The sequence below is a fragment of the Chlorocebus sabaeus genome, chromosome 8, assembly GCF_047675955.1.
Source record: "Chlorocebus sabaeus isolate Y175 chromosome 8, mChlSab1.0.hap1, whole genome shotgun sequence".
NCBI lineage: Eukaryota > Metazoa > Chordata > Mammalia > Primates > Cercopithecidae > Chlorocebus > Chlorocebus sabaeus.
This window is the reverse complement of record NC_132911.1, coordinates 123,534,331-123,557,564: the sequence shown is the minus strand read 5'-3', so window position 1 is coordinate 123,557,564 and position 23,234 is coordinate 123,534,331. Positions and strand designations below refer to the sequence as shown.

The following is a 23,234-nucleotide window of genomic DNA, read 5'->3' as shown; positions in this document are numbered from 1 at the left end:
AAATGGGAGCATCGGCTGGAAACCAGGGCCGGAGATAGGATGCGGGGCGGGCAAGGGCACAGCGGAAAGGGTGGGCGAGGGATCCCTGTCCCAACTCGTCGGATCGCAGCTCCGCCCTGCGAGCTTCCGCCGAGACCGCCCCCCGGGAAGCCGCGTTTCCTTCCTGCAGTCGCGGTACAGCGTGGGGTACGGAGGGGCTCACGCACCCAGGAGCGTGCAGGCCTTCCCGAGGGCGTGCCCGCAGCGCGCTCCGCCCCGGAAACACGCCCACTGCCGCCTTGGCGCGCTTTCGAAACGTTCAGGTTTCCTAGCGTCCCGGTGCTTGGGAACTTATTTCTTGCCTGCCAAGCCCGCAGCAACCCGGGCGCGGCGGGACTCCTAGACCCGGCACGACTCCTAGACCCGGCGCTGCGATGAAGAGGACCCGCGAGGAGGTGGATGCGACGCTGCAGATCGCCAAGCTGAACGCGGCAGAACTGCTGCCAGCGGTGCACTGCCTGGGCTTCGGCCCGGGGGCCAGCGGCGCTGCCGCCGGCGACTTCTGCCTGCTGGAGCTGGAGCCCACGCTGTGCCAGCAGCTGGAAGATGGACACAGGTGAGCCCTGGACACACCACGCCCCCAGCCTCGGGCCGGCCACGTTATTTTCTAATCGGGGAAACTCGGGATGAAGAAACGGCCAGAGAGATGCACTGACTTGGCGGGGGGATCATAGCCTGTTCCCGAGGAGTCCACGCCTCTGGTGGGCAGTCCAGTTAGCTGCACTGCGGTGATGAGTAGCACTGGTCCATCTGACTTTGGAGGCGTGTGTCAGCGGGAGCAGGTCAGGAAATACTAATACAACCTCAGTGAAGTTTTTGAAGAGTTACCAGTGATTACAGGGACTCTACAGGACACCGGTCATTCTACCTTAAAATACAGTGGTGATACCCAATATTTACAGAATTCTTGCCTTCCACTTATATTTATTTTACTCAGACGATAGATAGGAAGTGTTGGGAATCAGCTTACAGACTTGGTAATTGGGTGAGACCCCCACCCACCCCAGAGCAAACTTGCTCAGTAGGGATCTGAAGCTGTTTCTAATTCCAGGTCAGAAACAAAGTTGCTGCAAGATCATTGATTAAAAGTCGAAGTTGAGGTAGTTTTTTTAAAGCAGTCTTGAGAAGTCTAGAGAATCGTTGTATCCCTCCACCCTGTGCAGTCCCAACTTCTGCAAAATAGGAAGCTCCAGCTTGATTCTCTTCTGCACAATTGGTCCTCTGACACCTATATTTTATTAGGCTATTTTTTCTCTTTTTTCTTAATGGAATCCTTTAGGCTGTCTTTCAATTTTCGAACTTTGCCCACCAAAGAGTATTAGAGTAAACTGGCCATTCTTCAGATACTTACTGTATACCTCAAAGTACCTTTAACGGAACTGAAAGAACTTCACTCGTCTGTTTCCATCCTAGCTCAGTTGGTGGAGAGTTGCGAAAGGAACTCAGGTGTGAGGGCTTTCTCTCGGTCCAGTTCTAGTTAATCCAGCTGGCAAAAACAAACAAACAAAGGCCCTGGAAACGTGTGTTTTTAATTTTGGGGTGTAGGGAGGGATGGTATAAACAAAATATTTCAAAGTGGGGGTGGTGCAGTTAGACAAATAAATGTTAAAGACTAGGTACTTGGGCCTATTAAGCATTTATTAGCACTGGGAATCTAAAAAACCTTTTATTCTTTTCACTTAAATGAAGACTTAGTCAAAAATAAATACACAGTCTGCTATTTCTGGTTTCTTATTATTTATTCAAAAGAAACGAGTTGCACACAGGAGTATTAAATACTTTACAGACAAGGAAAACTGCTAGAACCAACTCCCCTGTCATTGCCATCATCTTTGTCTTTAGTCCTTCCTTTTCCTCCTCTTCACCTTCATCCTTTCCCTCTTCCTTCTTTTTTCTTTATCTTTTTTTTGGGAAGAGGGTGGTGGGAACAGGGTCTCACTCTTGTCAGCCAGGCTGGAGTGGAGTGGCACAATCATGGCTCACTGCATGATGGTACCGTGACTACTCGGGCCCAGGTGATCCTCCCACCAGCTTCCTGAGTAGCTGAGACTTCAGGTGTGCACCACCACACCCAGCTAACTTTAAAATTTTTCTTTTGTAGAGATGGGGTCTTGCTATGTTTCTCAGGCTGTTCTCAAACTCCTGCTCTCAAGCGATCTTCTGGCCTCAGCCTCCTAAAGTGCTAGGATTACAGGCATGAGCCACGGCGTCCTTGCTTTTCTTCAGCTGTGACAAAATCCCTTTGTCAAAGTCTTTGGTTTAGTCCAGTTTGTAAACATATCCTTTCCATATTTTTCATTCACCACTACATCCTTTTTTTCATAAGATCCCAATTTTTTTGCAACACAACTTATGGTTGGGCCAGGATGTGCTGCTTTGACTGTGAGGGGATACTCAGAACAAAACAAGGACGACACTTCGGTGGTACCAGGAGCAGCAGCTTGGCCTTTCTTGGGGAGCTTGTTAGAAATACAGGACCCTGGGTCCCATCCCAGACCCACTGAATCCCACTTTGCTTTTAAACAACATTCTCTAAGATGCCTATGCATACATTTGAGAAGTACCACTTTAGCATGTTGTAGAAAATTGTGACAGCTTGACTGAGGCTTCAGGATGCTTTGTCTTATGTTCTTTCCAGCAGTTTGCACAAAGATGCCATGTAGTGCCATTTGTCCTCTTGGCCTCTATGGATCTGTCTTGCCCATCTTTAGTTATTTTTCCTTAATGAGGCTCTGGGTGGGCCGTCTGTGTGGCTCTCACTTAGCCCAATGCTTGCTGTGTGGAATCCATCATTGTGCTAGCAGGGGGCAGAGGCAGCATCAAAACTTAATTCTAAGTTCTGTAAGCCTAGAGGGTTTGAGAACTGTTTCTAATGAAAATGTCTACTGGAATGTCAATAAATCATGTATTTTCCCCCCATTTTGCGACAGTCTTGTGATTCGTGGTGATAAAGACGAGCAAGCTGTGCTGTGCAGTAAAGACAAAACATACGACTTGAAGATAGCAGACACTTCCAATATGTTGCTTTTCATTCCTGGTTGTAAAACTCCAGACCAGCTGAAGAAGGAAGATTCACACTGTAACATTATTCACACTGAGGTGCTCTTTTCTGTACTCTGATTTATAAAAGTCTGAGAATGAAAACATATGGTAATTTGGTCTTTAAAAACTTTACATGGAAAATCTATAATCAGGGAGAATCTAAGAAGTTCTTTAAAGAAATTTGAATTTCTCAGCATTTTGCTTGTTTGTTGCTTGTTTGTTGGAGTCTTGTGAACTTGTTTGTTGGAGTCTTGTGAACTTGTCTGTTCACAAGACAAGTTGCTTGTTTGTTGGAGTCTTGTGAACTTGTCTGATTTTTCCTATTTTGATTTTCAAGTCCCAGACAATTTGATCTTTTTTCTATAATGTGCAAAGTTTGTTATTCAATGACTTATTCTAAAAATCCTACCTATTTTTAGTAGATTTTGCTGTGGATATGTTTTGAAAGGAGACTCCCTCAAACCATAACTGGTTCACTTGATAATATTTATGAGGAGGAGAAATCAAGAAATTTGAGCCAGGTGTGGTGGCTCACGCCTGTAATCCTAGCACTTTGGGAGGCCAAGGTGGGGAGATTGCCAGAGCTCAGGAGTTTGAGACCAGTCTGGGCAACACAGTAAAACTCTGTCTCTACTAAAATACAAAAAATTAGCCAGGCGTGGTGGCATACACCTGTAATCCAAGCTACTTGGAAGGCTGAGGCAGGAGAATTGCTTGAACCCAGGAGGCAGAGGTTGCAGAGAGCTGAGATCATGCCACTGCACTCCAGCCTGGGCGACAGAGCGAGACTCTGTCTCCAGAAAAGAAATGAAGAAATTTGAGTTTTTGAAGGAAGTGTGTTTCTTAGCTTTGAAGTTGGTTTAGTTCATTAATATCGATCACCAAGTATAATAAATTTTTAATTATTTTGGAGAATATTGATGGCAGTAACCAAACAAATCTCCATTCTGTCTGTTACATATATAACAATCCAAGCATAGCCGTTATTTCTTTGAGAATGACTTTAGGCCAACTATATCCTTAAATACAGAGTTGGAGAGGAACGAAGGGAAAATGGTGGGAAGCTTCAGTGATTCATGTGATGTTACTAGAACACAGGAACATCCAGTAAATATACTAGGTTGGTTTTTATAGGGTTTTAAGTCTTTCATTGTAATTAAAAATATTGGCAGTTCATCCTACTGTAAAAAAGTAATTTTTTCATCACTTATGTGTTCTGTAGGTGTTTTTGTGAGGGCATAATAATGTCTATAAGAATCTTTGAGCTCTTGCTTGTTATGGAAATTCTATGTACTGAGATTGGCTAAAACTTCAGGATCCACTAACCAAAGCCATAATCGTGATTGAACCTCAGATGCTTAAGGGGGTTACATAAGAAATAGGCTGGGGTTGATAAATGGTGGTAGATACCCAGGAGTAACAGGGAGTGGTTGGGTCTACAGCAAATTGCAAAGCACGATCCCCTAGTCGGGGGACGGCCACTACTCAGCTGCCTTGTGGGAAAGTAGGCCCAGCATTGCTAGACTTATTTTTTCCAAGTAATTCTTGAAATTTAGATTTTTGGGGTGAAATCTAATTTTTTTAATGTTGGCATCTAATTGAAACACTATGCCAAACCTCCCCCAGCACACAAAAGCATACCACAATATCTGTGTATTGGATGTAGCCAGAAGGCTGCCATTTTTTTGTTTTGCTTTGTTTTTCCTGAGATGATCATAAAACAGCAAACCACTGGATAAAATCAGTCTGTCAGATTTGGTCCTTAAGCTCTTCTTTGGGAGGCCTTAGATTCAGCAACATCTCCCTCAGGCTCTAGGCCTCATCTTGTCAATCAAGCCTTATCCTAGTTTGAAAATAGAAGCATCCCCTGTCCTTCCATTTCAGAGTTGGAGGGCATCCCAAAGGTAATCCAGTTTAGCCTTTTTTTTTTTTCTTTTATGAAACACTTATTGGGCAACTACTCAGTGCTAGGAACTAGGCAAGTCCTGTAGGTGCAGGCAAGGATAACAGATACTCATCCATTCTCTAGCCTCTTATCAAATGGATTTTGAGTGGTAGGCTCTCACTATTTCACAAATCAAACAGAGGAATTAGCTACAGTTCTAAACAGTACAAAGGTCTTGCATTAAACAGAAATCTGTCCTTTAACTTTTGCCTCATTTTGACATGAGCAACACACAACACACTCCCTCTTCCCTTTAACGTCCCTATTTGAAGACTATGATAATACCTTTTCTCTATTTTCTGCTTTTTTTTTTTTTTTTTTTTTTTTTTTTTGCCTAAGTATATTCATTTTTAGTTGCTTTCACCAGGTTTGGAGAATTGTCACCATCCTGGTCATTTTTTCTGGGCATACTCTAGTTTTCAGAGTATATTTGAGATGTGACACTCAATTATTGATTCTTACAATGTTGACAGTATCTTATTAAGGGGATCTGAAAAGATGGTCTCGAGGTTGCCCATCCATCTAGTTGAGATGGCTGGAAAAATACCTTCCTGATACAAAGCAGAATACTTTGGGGCTTCCTTTTCTCAGTACTTGTTGACAGGGCAGATTAATAAGTTGGAATTTTATATGAAATTTTCCTTTAGAATGGCCCCTAAAAGGTTATGATATATTATAATTTCCAGATCTTTGGTTTTTCTAATAATTATTGGGAATTAAGAAGATGTAGACCTAAGTTAAAGAAGCTAAAGAAACTTTTGATGGAAAATCCGTATGAAGGACCTGACAGTCAAAAAGAGAAGGATTCAAATAGCTCAAAAGTAAGACTCTTATTTTCACTTTTTTATTTGGAATTTAACAACTATAATCAGAGGCACTCAATGGTCACATTCTTTTTAAAATTTATGTTATATAGCTGTTAAATGCTTGTGTTAAAAAAAGTTACAAAATTTCAGGCATACCCCAAAACAGAGTAGTATAATGACCCCCATATATTCATCATTCACTTGAACAATTAATGTCCTGTCAGTCTTGTTTCTTCTATCCCCTTTCTATCTTTCCATCTTTTTAATTTTTCTAGAGTATTTTAAGGCAGATCCTATATATCATAATGCCATTTATATAGCTAAAAGCTTCTCATATTCTTAACTTTGAAATAATAATTTTTTAGAGGTAAAAATTTTTTTTATTTAATTAAAAATATGACTAGATGCTCTTGAGAGGGGCATAATGGAAGATATTCTTACTCCAGTGTCAAAATTAACTAATTCCTGAAAGTATGGAAAAATATAAACAAAGTGAAAAACAGTTTTAAAGTGGTTTTTTTTTTTTTTTTTTTTTGAGACGGAGTCTTGCTTTGTCGCCCAGGCTGGAGTTCAGTGGTGCGATCTCGGCTCACTGCAAGCTCCGCCTCCCAGGTTGCCATTCTCCTGCCTCAGCCTCCCGTGTAGCTGGGACTACAGGCGCCCGCCACCACGCCCGGCTAATTTTTTTGTATTTTCAGTAGAGACGGGGTTTCACCGTGTTCGCCAGGATGGTCTCCATCTCCTGACCTCGTGATCCGCCCACCTCGGCCTCCCAAAGTGCTGGGATTACAGGCATGAGCCACCGTGCCCGGCCAGTTTTAAAGTTTTTAATGTAAAAATTACAGAACTCTGCTGGTATATGAAGACCATGTTTATACTAGAAGTTCCCTTTTTTTCCAATGGGCTCTTTCTAAAACTTTTTTTGGTAACAGCTTTATTGAGATATAATTCACATACCAAACAATTCACCAATTTTAAAGTGTGCAATTGAATACTTTTTAGTACATTCACAGAGTTGTGAAACCATTACCACCATCACGTTTAGAACATTTTTCTAACCCCAGAAAGAAACCCTGTAGCCTTTAGCTGTCACCTTCCAGTACCACTTTCTTCTTTCCCCTTTCCCCTTAGCTCTAGGCTACCACTAATAAACTTTCTGTCTATACATATGCCTATTCTGGACATTTCATATAAATGGAATCATATATTATGTGGCCTTTTCTGATCGGCTTCTTTCACTTAGCATAATCATTTCAAGGTTCATTTATGTTGTAGCATGTATCAGTGTTGTGTTTTGTTTTATTTGCAGATGGAATTTTGCTCTTCTTGTCCAGGCTGGAGTGCAATGGCACAATCTTGGCTCACTGCAACCTCCACCTCCTGGGTTCAAGTGATTTTCCTGCCTCAGCCTCCCGAATAGCTGGGATTACAGGTGCACGCCACCATGCCCAGCTAATTTTTTACTTTTAGTAGAGATGGGGTTTCACCATGTTGGCCAGGCTAGTCTTGGACTCCTGACCTCAGGTGATCTGCCCGCCTCAGCCTCCCAAAGTGGTGGGATAACAGGCGTGAGCCACCACGCCCGGCTGCAGTGTTTTATTCCTTTTCTTGCTGAATAATATCTCATTTTACGGACATACCCATATTTTATTCATTCACTTGTCAGCTAATAGACATTTGTGTAACTTCTACTTCTTGGTTATTATGAATAATGCTTCTGTGAACATTCGTGTACAAGATTTTATGTGGACCTATGTTTTCATGTTTCCTGGGTATGTACCTAGGAGTGGAATTGATGGGTCATGTGGTGACTCTGTATAAGCTTTCAAGCTGCCATACTGTTTTCCAGAGTGGCTGCACTAGTTTCCATTGATGTTGAACACCTCACGGGCTTACTGACGATTTGTATATCTTTGGAGAAATGCCTATTCGGTTTCTTTGCCTGATTTTTAATTATTTGTCTTTTTATTACTGAGTTGTAAGTGAATTCTTTAGATAGTCTAGATATAAGTCCTTTATCAGATATATTATTTGCAAATATTTTCTCCCATTTTGTGGGCTGTCTTTTGACTTTCTTGCTTTTTTTTTTTATTGCAGTAAAATACACATAACATAAAATTTAACATTTTTGCGGTTGGGGGCAGTGGTTCACACCTGTAATCCCAGCAATTTAGGAGGCCAGGGTGGGAGTATTACTTGAGCCCAGGAGTTTAAGACCATTCTGGGCAACACAGCAAGAACCTGTCTCTACAAAAAATTTAAAAATTAGCTGGGCATAGTTGCATACCTCTAGTCCCAGGATGAGGTGAGAGAATCACCTGAGCCTAGGAGGTCAGGGCTGCAAGTGAGCCATGATCACACCACTGCAGTCCAGCCTGGTGACAGAATGAGACCTTGGTTAAAAAAAAAAAAAAAGAGGTCGGGCAGGGTGGCTTACGCCTGTAATCCCAGCACTTTGGGGGATCAAGGCAGGCAGATCACCTGAGGCCGGGAGTTTGAGACCAACCTGACCAACATGGAGAAACCCTGTCTCTACTAAAAATACAAAATTTGCCGGGCATGGTGGCACACGCCTATAATCCCAGCTACTCGGGAGGCTGAGGCAGGAGAATCACTTGAACCTGGGAGGCGGAGGTTGCGGTGAGCTGAGATCGTGCCATTGCACTCCAGCCTGGGCAACAAGAGCAAAACTCCATCTCAAAAAAAAAAAAAAAAGAAAGAAAAAATAAAATTTACCATTTTAAAGTATACAGTTCAGTAGCATCAAGTACATTCATAGTGGTATGCAGTCTTTAGCACCATCCATCTCTATAACTTTTTCATCTTCTCAAACTGAAACTCTGTGCTTGTTAAACAATAACTCCCATTTCCGCGTCCCCTCAGCCCCTGGCAACCACCATTCTACTTCCTGTCTCTATGAATTTCACTGCTTTTAATACCTCAGATAAGGGGAATCATACAGTATTTGTCCTTTTGTGGTGATAGTGTTTTGAAGTACAAAAGTTTATTATTTCGATGATGTTCAGTTGATCTACTTTTTCTTTTGTTGCTTGCGTTTTTGGTGTCATTTAATAAGCCATCACCAAATCCAGTGTCATGAAGATTTACCTCTTTGTTTTCTAAGATATCCATTGATTTTGTGTAGAAATCATTATACATTAACAAAAGAAACTGAGCTAGTGCATAAATATTGCCTTAATGTGTTCATGTATTTATTCCCCAATATTCAGCAAGAAATCTAAAACCAAAATATTCTTCAAAGGTCTTAAAATATTTTTTTCTTTTTGCAGTATACGACTGAAGATTTGCTTGATCAAATTCAGGCAAGTGAGGAAGAAATAATGACCCAATTACAAGTTCTAAATGCCTGTGAGATTGGAGGTAGCGTTACTTACTACTATTATAACAATGATGACATTGGCCATCATAAGGGAGAGAAGTTTTTGGACATCTTCACCCTACTGCATATAGTTTATTTAATATTCTTTTGGGTTTAAGGATGGTGTCATTTGGGCGGGGCACAGTGGCTTACGCCTGCAATCCCAGCACTTTGGGAAGCTGAGGCGGGTGGATCACTTGAGGCCAGGAGTTTGAGACCAGCCTGGCCAACGTGGTGAAACCGTGTCTCTATGAAAATACAAAATTAGCTGGGTGTGGTGGTGCATGCCTGTAATTCCAGCTACTTGGGAGGCTGAGGCACGAGAGTTGCTTGAACCTGGGAGGCAAAGGTTGCAGAGAGCTGAGATGGTACCACTGTACTTTAGCTTGGGCATCAGAGTGAAACTCTGTCTAAAAAAAGAAAAGATGGTAATATTTGTCTTTCTTGTTGTGGGATAGAGACTACATGTGATCATCTTTACATGAGGTCAATCTGCTACCAGTGACTTTAATCACACTTTGACTCCTTCCAATTTTTTTGAATTAAATGGTAAAAGAAGAACCATGTTTGATTAAGAAAGGTCCAGGCTGGGTACAGTGGCTCAAACCTGTAATCCCAGCACTTTGGGAGGCCGAGGCTGGTCGATCACAAGGTCAGGAGTTCGAGACCAGCCTGGCCAACATGGTGAAACCCCATCTCTACTAAAAATACAAAAATTAACCAGGTGTGGTGGTGGGTGCCTGTAATCCCAGCTGCTCGGGAGGCTGAGGCAGGAGAATCCCTTGAAACTGGAAGGCGGAGGTTGTAGTGAGTGGAGATCGCATCATTGCCCTCCAGCCTGGGCGAAAGAGTGAAACTCGATCAAATAAATAAATAAAGTCCTTAGACATCAAATAGTCTAATCTTTTATTTTTTATAACTGGTAAGGAAACTAAGGCCTAGGAAGGGCAACTAACTTGTCCAGGGTACATGTGGAGTTAGTGATAGCATATGGCATATAACCCAGGTCCTTGAACTAGCAAAATTAATTTTTTTTTTTTTGGATGGAGTCTCACTCTGTCACGCAGGCTGGAGTAGAGTGGCGTGATCTCGGCTCACTGCAGCCTCCACCTCGTGGGTTCAAGTGGTTCTCATGCCTCAACCTCCTGAGTAGCTGGGGTTACAGGCACGTGCCACAACATCCAACTAATTTTTGTGTTTTTGGTAGAGATGGGGTTTTGCCATGTTGGCCAGGCTGGTCTTGAACCCCTCACCTCAGGTGATCCTCCTGCTTTAGCCTTCCAAAGTGCTGGAATTACAGGTGTGAGCCTTGGTGCCCAGCCCTAAAGCTTTTCTTTTTCTTTTTTTTTTTAAAAAAAAAGGCAGATGAAACTATGCATTTTAATGCAGCCCTCTGCATTATTAACTTGCAGCATGGGGATGGATACAATTTCTGTAGGGGGATGCATAGATTACTTCTCGCTTTCTTCCTCAGTTTTACATCACACAATCCATTTTTTAAATGTTGCCTTTGTGTTTTCAGAGTAAGAATAGAAACATTCTCCCTTAGAAATGGTGGATGCATACTTTTCTTTCTCTGGGGTAGTGGTCCTGCCATCAGTTATAAAATGGCATTTCATGGCCAGGCATAGTGGCTCATGCCTGTAGTCCCAGCCCTTTTGAGGCCGAGGCAAGTGGACCACCTGAGGTCAGGAATTCGAGACCAGCCTGGCCAACATGGCGAAACCCTGTCTAGTAAAAATACAAAATACTTGGCTAGGCATGTTGGCGCATGCCTATAGTCCCAGCTACTCAGGAGGCTAAGGCAGGAGAATCACTTGAACCCGGGAGGTGGAGGTTGCAGTGAGCTGAGATCATGCCACTACACTCCAGCCTGGGCAACAGAGTGAGACTCCATCACAAATAAATAATAAATAAATAAAATGGCATGTCATAATCTCTCACAGGAATAGGAAAGGGATCTTTATGATGCCCAGTCCTTAACTTGGCCCTCATCCACCTTGTACCTCAGAGTCTATCATCTCTTTGGTGAGCTGGACTTCTTTATGAGTATAGAAATGCCTCTGCAAGATAGCTGTGATGAGAGTTATAACCATGGTAGTGCAGCACAGCAGAGATGATCATGAATAGTGAACCTATGACCTTTACCTCATTTGTATGATACTCTAATGAAATGACTGTACCAACTGCAGATTTCCTAATTTCTGTTTAGAACGACAAGATTATTGTGAGATAGTTGAATGTCAAAGCACTGGAGAGAAGGGTGCCATGCTATGTGCCTTTAATATCCCAGCTACTCTGTAGGCTGAGGCAGGAGGATCATTTGAGCACAGGAGTTTAAGACCAGCTTGGGCAAGAGTAAGACCCCATCTCTAAGGAAAAAAAAAAAAAATAAAGAAAGAAAGCACTTGAGAAAAGCCAGTCATATGTAAAGTACTCTTGAAAAACAACTTGATCTCCCTGAAGACACAATTTAAAATGACTGGGAGAAAAGCTTAAAAAGAAGCACTGTTTACAGAAAGTGAATAGGTTTTTTTTTTTTTTTTTTTTTTTTTGAGACAGTCTCACCATTGCCCAGGCTGGAGTGCAGTGGTGTAATCGTGGCTCACTGCAACCTTGGCCTCCCAGGTTCAAGCAATTCTCATACCTCAGCCTCCTGAGCAGCTGGGATTATAGGTGTGTGCCACCGTGCCCAACTAATTTTTTGTATTTTTAGTAGAGATGGGGTTTCACTGTGTTGGCCAGGCTGGTCTCAAACGCCTGTCCTCAGGATCCCAAAGTGCTGGGATTACAGGAGTGAGCCAGCACACCCAGCCTATTGTCTCATTTTTGCAGTGGGCAAGAGTATGCTGTGACTTTATCAATCTATTAGCTAGTTTACACAAAATGTTCTTTGGGCCAGGCACAGTGGCTCATGCCTGTAATCCCAGCATTTTGGGAGGCCGAGGTGGGCTGCTCATGTGAGGTCGAAAGTTCAAGACCAGCCTGGCCAACATGGTAGACCCCTGTTTGTACTAAAAATACAAAAATTAGCCGGGCATGATAGTGCATGCCTGTAGTCCCAGCTACTTCGGAGGTTGAGATGGGAGAATTGCTTGAACTCAGGAGGCGGAGGTTGTAATGAGCTGAGATCACGCTACTGCACTCCAGCTTGGGTGACAGAGTTGAGACCCTGCCTTAAAAAAAAAAAGTTCTTTGGTAAATATAACTTATGCAATTTGTAGGTTATTGGAGGATTCTTGAATTTGATTATGAGATGAAACTTCTGAATCATGTAACTCAGCTTGTGGATTCCGAATCATGGTCTTTTAGCAAAGTTCCTTTGAATACATGCCTTCAGGAACTTGGACCATTGGAGCCAGAGTAAGTATTTTAATTTCTTGTCTACCCAGATTTCCTTAAGGGGAAGGGAGTTCTTTTACAGATTGGAATTAAACCCAGGGCATAAACTACAATAGTTATATTTTGATATCTTTGAGAAATGTTTAAAATTACAACCAAAGAAGATTTGGGAATTTTGGTCACTGGGGTGAATACATGTGCATTATCTTGTTTGTTTTTGGCCATAAAAATATAAAGAAATAGGCCGGGCGCAGTGGCTCATGCCTGTAATTCCAGCACTTTGGAAGGACAAGGTGGGTGGATCACGAGGTCGGGAGATCGAGACTGTCCTGGCCAACATCGTGACACCCAGTCTCTACTAAAAAATACAAAAATCAGCTGGGCGTGCTGGTGCTTGCCTGTAGTCCCAGCTGCTTGGGAGGCCGAGGCAGGAGAATTGCTTGAACTCCAGAAGTGGAGGTTGCAGTGAGCCAAGATCGTACTACTGCACTCTCAAAAAAAAAATAATAATAATAATAAATAAAGTAAGGAAATAATATGTTTGAGCTATTTTATAATAATAAATGTATGCTTACATAATTGATGTTAAAATGTTTAGCATGGGGCCTGGCACATAGTAGCTACTCAGTATATTTTAGTTCCTACTTTAAATAAAATATTATTTGGCAACCAAAATCACTTAGTATTTGAAATATCAAATTTCTTTCTTAATTTTGAGTTGGCAGTGGAGTTAAAATATAGTGCATAAAAATGCTTATAACTTTTCAAATGGGTGTTTTAAATTTTTCAGGGAAATGATAGAACACTGTCTTAAATGTTATGGGAAGAAATATGTAGATGAAGGTAAGATTTGGAAAATATTCTCATTTAACTCTTATATGTTAAAACTGGCATACCTTTCTAAAGCCTGTTGGTGTTAAAAATAAGAACTCTGGCTGGGTGCAGTGGCTCACACCTATAATCCCAGCACTTTGGGAGGCTGAGGTGGGTGGATTACTTGAGTCCAGGATTTCGACACCAGCTTGGAGAACATGATAAAATGCTGTCTCCACAAAAAAATACAAAAATTAGCTGGGTGTGGCAGCACAGGCCTGTAGTTCCAGCTACTCAGGAATCTGAGGTGGGAGGATCACCTGAGCCTGGGAAGGTCGAGGCTACAGTGAGCCTTGATTGTGCCACTGCTCTCTGGCCTGGGCGACAGAGTGAGACCTTCTCAAAAAAAAAAAAAAAAAGGCCGGCACAGTGGTTCACGCCTGTAATCCCAGCACTTTGGAAGGACAAGGTAGGCAGATCACCTGAGGTGTGAGGAGTTCGAGACAAGCCTGGCCAACATGGTGAAAACCCATCTCCAATAAAAATAAAAAAAACATTAACCAGGCGTGGTGGCGCACACCTGTAATCCTAGCTTCTTGGGAGGCTGGGACAGGATAATCACTTGAACCCAGGAGGTGGAGGTTGCAGTGAGCCGAGATCACGCCCAGGCTGGAGTGCATTGGCGTGATAGATAGAGCGAGACTCTATCTCAAAAAAAAAAAAAAAGAAAAAAAGAAAAATGAACTACGGGGTTGTGGAAGTGAGTTTAGGTATATAATTCCTTTCAAGAAACTGCAGTAAAAAAAGGAAATGTTAGTATAGTATTTAATTATAAGATGATAATTTGAAACTATGATACCTTTTCCTTAGGCGAAGTGTATTTTGAGTTGGATGCTGATAAAATATGCAGAGCAACAGCACAAATGCTACTTCAGAATGCGGTGAAATTCAATCTCGCTGAGTTTCAAGAAGTGTGGCAGCAGAGCGTTCCTGAAGGAATGATAACTAGTCTTGATCAGCTTAAGGTAATAGCAATAGACATTTCCACCTTACTTCAACGGTTGATTAATTACTAGGTGAATGATACTTGAGTTGGAGCTGAATTTGCAACCAATTTCTTTTCCTAGACACCCATTAGGAGTGCATGTACATCCAATCCATCACATTGTCCTTAAAACCCAATAAAGTATTGGAGTATACTTAACATATATAAACTACACCTTTAAAATATTTTTAACAATTTTAGTAAGTTGCTCTCACTACAATACAGTTTTAGAACATATCTATCACCTCTGTAAGATCGCTTGGGTCCATTTCCTCTTAATCCCTCTTCCTACTCAGTGTATCTCATTTTGTTCCATTTCTCACTATTTCTAGCACCCCTCTCCTAGTCCAGACTACCTTGATTTTCTGCCTCTAAACAGCAATAGCATCCCTAGGCAAGCCCCTTGCACTTTTACTTTTGCTCCCTTCCAATCCGTTCTCTGTGGTGCTACTAGAATGATCTTTTAAAAATGCCAGTCAGACCAAGTGTGGTGGCTCACGCCTGTAATCCCAGCACTTTGAGAGGCCAAGGCAGGCAGAACACCTGAGGTCAGGAGTTCAAGACCAGCCTGGTCAACACAGCCAAAGCCCGTCTCTACTAAGCATACAAAAATTAGCCAGGTGTGGTGGCGGGCACCTGTAATCCCAGTTACTCGAGAGGCTGAGGCAGGAGAATCCCTTGAACCTGGGAGGCGGGGGCTGCAGTGAGCCGAGTTCATGCCAGTGTGCTCTAGCCTGGGTGACAGTGAGACTCTGTCTCAAAAAAAAAAAAAAAAGTAATAAATAAATAAATGCCAGTCAGATCAGATGAATGTCCTGCTTAAATCACTTTATTTATTTATTTATTTATTTATTTATTTAGTTTTGATACTGAGTCTCATTCTGTCACCCAGGCTGGAGTACAGTGGCTCAATCTCAGCTCACTGCAACACCCGCCTCCTGGGTTCCAGGGATTCTCCTGCCTCAGGCTCCCAAGTAGCTGGGATTACAGGCACCCACCACCACACCCAGCTAATTTTTGTATGTTTGGTAGACAGGGTTTCGCCATGTTGGTCAGGCTGGTCTTGAACTCCTGACCTCAGGAGATTTGCCCACCTTGGCCTCCCAAAGTGCTGGGATTATAGGTGTGAGCCACTGCACCTGGCCTTAAATCAGTTTAATAGTTGCCTGTTGCACTCAGGATTGAAAAAACTCAGAATTCATGTCTTGGCCTATAAAGGCCCTTCAGGATCACCTTCATAGCTTCATTTCTGGCTACTTTCCCTTCTGCTCACTGCATACCAACCCTCTTTCAGGTTTTCAAGATCATCAAGCTCTCACCTACCTTAGGACCTTCAAACAAAGCTTTTTGTTCTAGAATGATACTCTAATTTCATCTAGTCACCTCCTGCTCATCTGAGTCACTTCATCAAGGAGGCCTTCCTTCATTCTCCGCTTGAAGCAAAGGCCTCTGGTTTTACTCTTCGATAGCACGCTATGCTTTCCTTCATGGCACTCTCCCCTTAGCTTGGAAAAATGTTTATGTGGTTCACCACTCTCTACTTTGATGGCATTTTGTTTGCTGTTGCTTGCTAGTATGTAGCATACTGCTTGGCATGTGGCGTATACTCGGTAAATATACCGTTAGTTAAATGTAAAGATTTGCTTGGTATTTATGGAGTTCTATGTCGAGGCACCATGCTAGGTGCTCAGGAGAAAATGTCATACAAGGTGTCATCATGGTGCTTAGCCTGGGGACTCACAATGGGGGATGGACACATATTACATGCATAAATCTGTTCTTACAATGCAGAGTGATCTACGCCACGGGAAAGGCGTGCACACGATGTTATGAGAGCAAAGAAAAGGGGCTTAGCTATCAGACTGGTCAATCACGAGGGACTTTCTGAAGGAACAGACGTTTTAGCTGCTGAGTGGAAAGATGAACTGTTGCTCTCTAGATGGCAGGAAGGCCAGAGGTGGAAATCGGGGACAGCATGGTCAAAGTTGGGGGGCAAATAAAAACTGAGGCACTGTTGTAGGGATGCATGGGCTGGAGTAAAGGATGCTTGTGAGGTAAGGACACTGTGGACTGCACTAAGGAATTTCAATTCTATCTAGAAAGCTCTTTGAGGCCACTGAGTGACATTAGTTAGAGGGGTTACCTCATCAGGAATTCATCAGTTTGGCCTTTTGAAAAGAATACTATGACAGTAAAGAAGATGGACAGATGGAAGGTTGGTTGGACTTGAAAAAGGATTACTGTGCAGGCTGTCAACACATATGTTCCCAACTAGGAGAGTACTGGTCAAAGAGATACGTAATGGGGGAATGGATAGAGGAATCCTGAAGTCTTAACATCTATTATATAGACTTTAGTGACCACGTAGGTGTGGGGTTTGACTAATGGAATCAAAGCTGATGCCTAGGTTTCCTGTTTTCCTAGGATAGTGGAACTAGAGCAGGTTTGGATGATAAACGAGTTCATGTATAGATTTGGATACAGAGGTCTGGGACTCAAAAGAGACATCTGAGCTGAAGAGACAAATATTATAGTCATTAGCAAGTAAGTGGTGGCTTAGGCTACAGGTTTAGATGAGGTTACTCAATAGAGTGACAGTGAAGCAAGTAGAGTGGTTGGGATGGAAGCCTCAGGGAGCTACAACATCAAGTTACTGGGAAAATAAGACTGTGATGTCAGCGATGGAGAGAGATTTAAAGAAGAAGGAGTAATCACCAGTAACAAAGAAAATAGAGGGCTAGGGACTGGACACAGTGGCTCACACCTGTAATCCCAACACTTTGGGAGGCTGAGGAGGGTGGATCACTTGAGGCCAGGAGTTCAGGATCAGCCTGACCTACATGGTGAAACCCTGTCTCTACTAAAAATATAAAAATTAGTTGGATGTGGTGGCCTGTACCTGTAGTCACAGCTACTCAGGAGGTGGAGTCAGGAGACTCTCTTGAACCCAGGAGGCAGAGGTTGCAGTGAGCCAAGACTGCGCCACTGCACTCCAGCCTGGGTGACAGAGCAAGACTCTGTCTCAAAAAGAAAATAGAAGGCTAACACGATGAATCCAAGAAAAGGGCCCACTGGATTTGGCAATGACAGGTTACTGGTGACCTTTAGAACCAGAGCTGTCTTGATAAACTGCTGGTAGTAGAAGCCAGATTGCAGAGGAGGAAAGAAGTCACTGCTTAAGGAGCTCTTTGTATGAAAAAGGCTATTGTAAATCTCTGGATAGTTTAAGTTCCGTGTAGCTGACATTTTGAATATCTTGAGCTAAGCTAAACCTAAAGGTAAAAGAATGAGTCATGTTTAAACATTACAACATTACTTTAACTGCTCTGTTTCTTCTCATTTCTTGTAGGGTTTAGCGCTGGTGGATAGACACTCGAGACCGGAAATCATATCTTTGCTGAAAGTAGATGATTTACCTGAGGATAATCAGGAACGTTTTAATAGCCTTTTCTCTCTAAGGGAGAAGTGGACAGAAGAAGATATTGCTCCATATATTCAGTAAGTAATTTATTAAAGACGGATTTTGAGGGTTGTTCTTTTTACGGTGAGTGGCACAGCATTTTAGATTTATGATTGGAACACAATTTTCTTGAGTATTCCCTGAGGATACTGCTTCCCTAGAAACTCTTAGGCGGTGGCTGTCTTCTCTGTCCTCCACAATTACTGCTTCTGGAGGTGGAATATGTGTTATCTCTGTTCCTCACTATTGCTTCTAAAACCACTTCTTTGCTCTCATTCCTGGAAAACTGTCCCCTTTGAGGGACAAAATACATATCCCACTATGACTCTAAGGCCAACACCCCTCTTTGATCGCTACCTCATGCCTTACTTTGTTTAACATTTTGGGAGGCCAGATTGCAGTAGAACACGTTAGCCCCAAAGTTACTTCTTACAAAATCTTGAGTCCCCTAATGCTTGAAATCAACCAACACTACAACTTTGTCACTGCGTCACACCTCTCAGGTATTCTTTCTTCTCTTTACCCAGCTCGAATCCTGTGGCCAATCTTCTTAGCTCTTACTGTCTACACTTTACTCCTGTGGCCCTCTCTCCCTCTTGCCATATCTGTCTGGCAAAAAGCTAAAAAGATTAAACCCAACTTTCTGCTTACTTTGTGCCTACACATGGCCAGCTAAAACTTGCTGGAGAATACTACACAATGAAGCTGCCTGTCTTGCTTAAGAACCTAGTGGTACTTAGAATGGCCCCTCGCCAGGCATGATTTCCTCATGGAACTTCTCTACCCTTGGAGCGTCTTCTACATCTTCTTTTCCTTTTTCATACCAGCAGTACCCTCTGTTTCCTTTTATGATCTTCTTTGTTTCAGAACATAGAAGCAGTGAGGCCAGAACAACCTTCTTTCCCACTGCCAAATCGGCCAACCTCCTCATGTGTGCACCCACTTCCTTTGCAGTCCTGTGTAGTGTATGAATTTTCCATGCTTCTAAGGCCAGTCCTTCTGCAGTAGGTCCATCTCCTCTGCCTTCTTAAAGACTTGGATCCTCGAGTTACCCCTTTCACCCCTCGTGTTATTAATGTCTCCCTCTTCTGGATCAACCCCACCAGTATACAAAATTCTGTAATATTGCCCATCTTGAAAGACAACGATAGCAACCTATTGGACCCCATGTCCTTTGCTCTCCTTCATAAGAAAATGTCTTTTACAAGTTTCCTATACTCACTCTATGCTTTTCACCTCCCATTCTTTCCTTTACTCAATGACATCTTCTTAATCCAATGACATCTGTCTTTCTACACTCAATGCTTAATCATTTGTCCTTGATTACTTGACTTAGCACTATTTGACAGTGTCTGCTTCCTCCTACTTGAAACACAAGTTTCTCCCCTCTTCCTTGGATGAGAGGGGAGAAAACCATCTCTTTTGTTAATATCTCCCTTTTCTTCTCAATCTTTAAATGTTGGAGTGCTCCAGGTCTATTTTTCGGCCATCTTCTCTTCTGTTTATACTTTTCCTTTGGTGCCCTCATCTAGGCCTGGAAACAAATTTAATGACTTCCTAATTTCATCTTCATACTTGCCCTTTTCCCTGAATTCCAGATTCCTATATCTAGTTGCCTAATTCACCTTTCCAGTTGGATATCCAATAGGAATTTCAAGCTTAACATGTTCATAACAGACTCGTTGCTTCTCCCTCGGCCTTACCCCGCTTCATCATCACAGTTAACAGCACCACTACTAATCCAGTTACTTAAACCAAAGTCTAGAAATCAGCCCTGTTCTTTCCTTCCCCTACCTTCTAGTTCAAACTATGAGCAAACCCTGATGGATCATCTTGTACCTGCCTCTGAATTGCTCTCCCTGTTCTATTTTTGCCCCCTTCCCCTTTTTCCTTCTTATACTGTTTAAATATTCAAGTGATAATATAATGAAACCTGCATATATCTACTGCTCAGCTTCCATAATCATCAACTCATTGGCTCCTTTATTTATTTATTTATTTGAGACGGCGCCTCACTCTGTTGCCCAGGTTGGAGTGCAGTGGTGTGATCTTGGCTCACTGCAACCTCTGCCTCCTGAGTTCAAGCGATTCTCCTGCCTTAGCCTCCCGAGTAGCTGGGACTACTGGCGTGCGCCACTGTACCCGGCCAATTTTTGTGTTTTTAGTAGAGACAGGGTTTCACTATGTTGGCCCGGCTGGTCTCAAACTCCTGACCTCAAGTAATCTGCCCACCTTGGCCTCCTAAAGTGCTGGGATTACAGGCGTGAGCTACCGTGCCCGGTCACCTCCATTATTTAAAACTTAGAGCACATTGCACTTTTCCATTAATTAAAACACTCTTAGTGTTTTAATTATGTAATCTTCCCATTACATGTAGAATTAAGTCACAATTCTTTTTCCCTGTGCTTCAAGGTTCTACATGATCTAGCTGTTGCCCCTTCTCCAGCTCATGTCCTCCTATTCCTCCCTCTCCTCGTTATGTTCCAGTCATAATCTTCTTCTCTTTGAGGTACAGAAGAGGAAACCAAAGTTCAGGAAGCGTTGGTAACTTAGACAAGTTCACACAGGTACCCTGTATCCAGGTTCTCTGACTCTAGGCCCTGCTGTATAGGCCTCACTACTGCTTGTATTTCTAATTTAGAGGCTGTGTGATATAACAGAAATAGCATAGACTTTGAAGTTATACAAACCTGGTGGCAGAATTTGACTCTGTCATTTATTACTTGTCTGAGCCATAGTTCCTCATATCTAACATACCGTGAAATAATACATTACTCCTAGTTTTTGTTTTTTGCTTTTTTGAGACGGAGTCTCACACCGTCGCCCAGGCTGGAGTGTAGTGGCGCGATCTCCGCTCACTGCAACCTCTGCCTCTTGGGTTGAAGCAATTCTCCTGCCCCAGCCTCCCAAGTAGCTGGAATTACAGGCACCCACCACCACGCCCTGCTATTTTTTTTCTCTTTTTAGTAGAGACGGGGTTTCACTATGTTGGACAGGCTGTTCTTGAACTCCTGACCTTGTGATCTGCCCACATCGGCCTCCCAAAGTGCTGGGATTACAGGCATGAGCCACCCACCTAGCCTACTCCTACTTTTATTGTGTGGGTTAAATGAGATAATACATGTAATGTACTTAATTTAATTAAAACTTAGAACCACTCCCCACCCTATCTCTCCCACAAACATCTACACTTATGTTTGTTGAGAAGACAGATTCAGGGGGAGAGAGATAAAATATGTACATAATACTGTATCATAATATGTTGCCTAAAATATTCTTTTTTTTTTTTTTTTATTGTTCCTACAGAGATTTGTGTGGAGAGAAGCAAACCATAGGTGCATTACTCACTAAATATTCTCGTTCTTCGATGCAAAATGGTGTTAAAGTTTATAATTCGAGAAGACCTATTTCTTAAAAGAACAAGTTTTTCCTTCGGGACTCAAGTTGCTTTATAAAGTTGCTGGATACAAGAAAACTTGTACTTTTATATCTGACTTTTAAAAACCTAGTTTTCTAAGGCCTTTTCCTCCTCATGTTAAGCATTTTGAAACTACTGTTGTTATTTCTTAAATGTTATAGGATGTAGCTTTCAAATTATATTTGTACTATGTACACAGTGTAAACAAGGACAAAAGAAAGTATTGTTTCCTATGTTATGTCTGAGCTCTCTGTGATTTATTTAAAGTTTGGCTTTTTATTTTTAAAGGGTCATTTCTTTATTTAGGATTTGATGTTCTAATCATTAATACATTTTAAGTTTTCCAGAGAACTAAATAGTAATAGTTTCATAGAAGATAATTCTTTATTCACTTAAATATCATTTCTCAAGTGAGTGAGTTCCCCTCTACTTTTACCCTTCTACCCAAACTAGAAGCCACTAGGTGCTATCAATTATTTATATTCGTTGTTTACATCCATGAAATTGGCTGAATAATTACTCCTCTGCCTGGCGTAAACATGCACTTTGGGGAAAAAATGGGTTTATAATCCCATAATGAATACTGGCACAGGCAGTGCTCACTTGAAAACTTCAAGTAATTTCTAGTTGGTTTTGGAATGCTTGCTAAAGTTCCTTTATAGCTTTATTTTCCTGATTTGTTTTGGTTTAGATCAAAGTTCAAATTAATTTTAACTTAGCTAATGAACTGGTCACCAGGACAGTTGGAGGGGGTACAGGCTAAGGTTAAATGGTCTAAGTTTCAAAAATGTTAATGGATAATTCATAATTAATTAAACAAGGTTTAACTGTTACTGAAGTTTACAAGTTTTTATTGTCACGAACATGAAATACACGATGGCTTTGAAATGTCTTTCAATAAATGTTTCTGCATTTATATGGATTATATGATATATATACATACACAATCTACATATCGATGTGTAGTCTATTTATTTATTTTGAGACGGAGTCTCGCTTTGTCGCCCAGGCTGGAGTGCAGTGGCATGATCTCAGCTCACTGCAAACTCAGCTTCCCGAGTTCAGGTGATTCTGATGCCTCACCCTCCCGAGTGGCTGGGAATACAGGCGCATGCCACGAGGCAGGGCTAATTTGTGTATTTTTAGTAGAGACGGGTTTTCACCATGTTGGCCAGGCTGGTCTCGAACTCCTGACCTCAAGTGATACGCCTGCCTCGGCTTCCCAAAGTGCTAGGATTACAGGCGTGAACCACCACGCCTGGCCTCTGGTCTATATTTTATTCTTTTTCTTTTCTTTCTTTTTTTTTTTTTTTTCCTGAGACAGTCTCGGCTCTGTCGCCCAGGCTGGAGTGCAGTGGAACGATCTCGGCTCACTGCAACTTACGTCTCCCGGGTTCAAGCAATTCTCCTGCCTCAGCCTCCCAAGTAGCTGGGATTACAGGCGTGCACCACGCCCAGCTAATTTTGTATAATTTTTAGTAAAGACGGGGTTTCACCATGTTGGTCAGGCTGGTCTTGAACTCCTGACCTCAAATGATCGGCCCGCCTCGGCCCCCCAAAGTGTTGGGATTACAGGAGTGAGTCACTGCGCCTGGCCTTGTAATCTATATTTTAAAATAAATACTAAGGCAGCAGTGCCTAGTGAGAGCTCTGGAGTGCTGGAGTTTTGACATTTAGACTACCTGCAGTCTAATCACATATTTTAGAGCTTAAATCACCGGACCCAGTGTGTCTGTTGACACAGCAAGCCAGAGGCACGCACCTTCTCCTGATTTAGGGAGACTTCCCACCACCCCACCACGCCCGGTTACTAGCACCCTGCCCCAGCCTATTTATACCTGGCTCTTCGCAAACTTTGTCCTCCATTCTTCTTAATATGCTTGTACTAGAAAACTACCTTCCCTCCTTTTGTTGCTGCTGTTCTCGCTTCATCCACCAAATAGTT

The 23,234-nt window shown here is 42.3% G+C and overlaps 1 protein-coding gene across 1 annotated transcript; it reads left to right on the top strand.

Annotated features, from left to right (window-relative positions):
- The first annotated feature begins 267 nt into the window (after positions 1–267).
- Positions 268–22,205, top strand: DSCC1 (DNA replication and sister chromatid cohesion 1). The gene is made up of 9 exons (XM_008001437.3): positions 268–595; positions 2,970–3,138; positions 5,713–5,847; positions 9,123–9,213; positions 12,436–12,574; positions 13,344–13,396; positions 14,237–14,391; positions 17,761–17,909; positions 21,178–22,205. Exons 1-9 carry the CDS (start codon positions 414–416, stop codon positions 21,284–21,286), a joined length of 1,182 nt encoding a protein of 393 aa, XP_007999628.2. The 5' UTR covers positions 268–413; the 3' UTR covers positions 21,287–22,205.
- The last annotated feature ends 1,029 nt before the right edge of the window (positions 22,206–23,234 follow it).

Bases quoted from the DNA above. Each gene is read 5' to 3' on its own strand.
- DSCC1 (XM_008001437.3), top strand. From the start codon at position 414: ATGAAGAGGACCCGCGAGGAGGTGGATGCGACGCTGCAGATCGCCAAG. The intron at 596-2,969 runs GTGAGCCCTGGA...ATTTTGCGACAG, and splicing joins CAGCTGGAAGATGGACACAG to TCTTGTGATTCGTGGTGATA. The intron at 13,397-14,236 runs GTAAGATTTGGA...CCTTTTCCTTAG, and splicing joins GAAGAAATATGTAGATGAAG to GCGAAGTGTATTTTGAGTTG.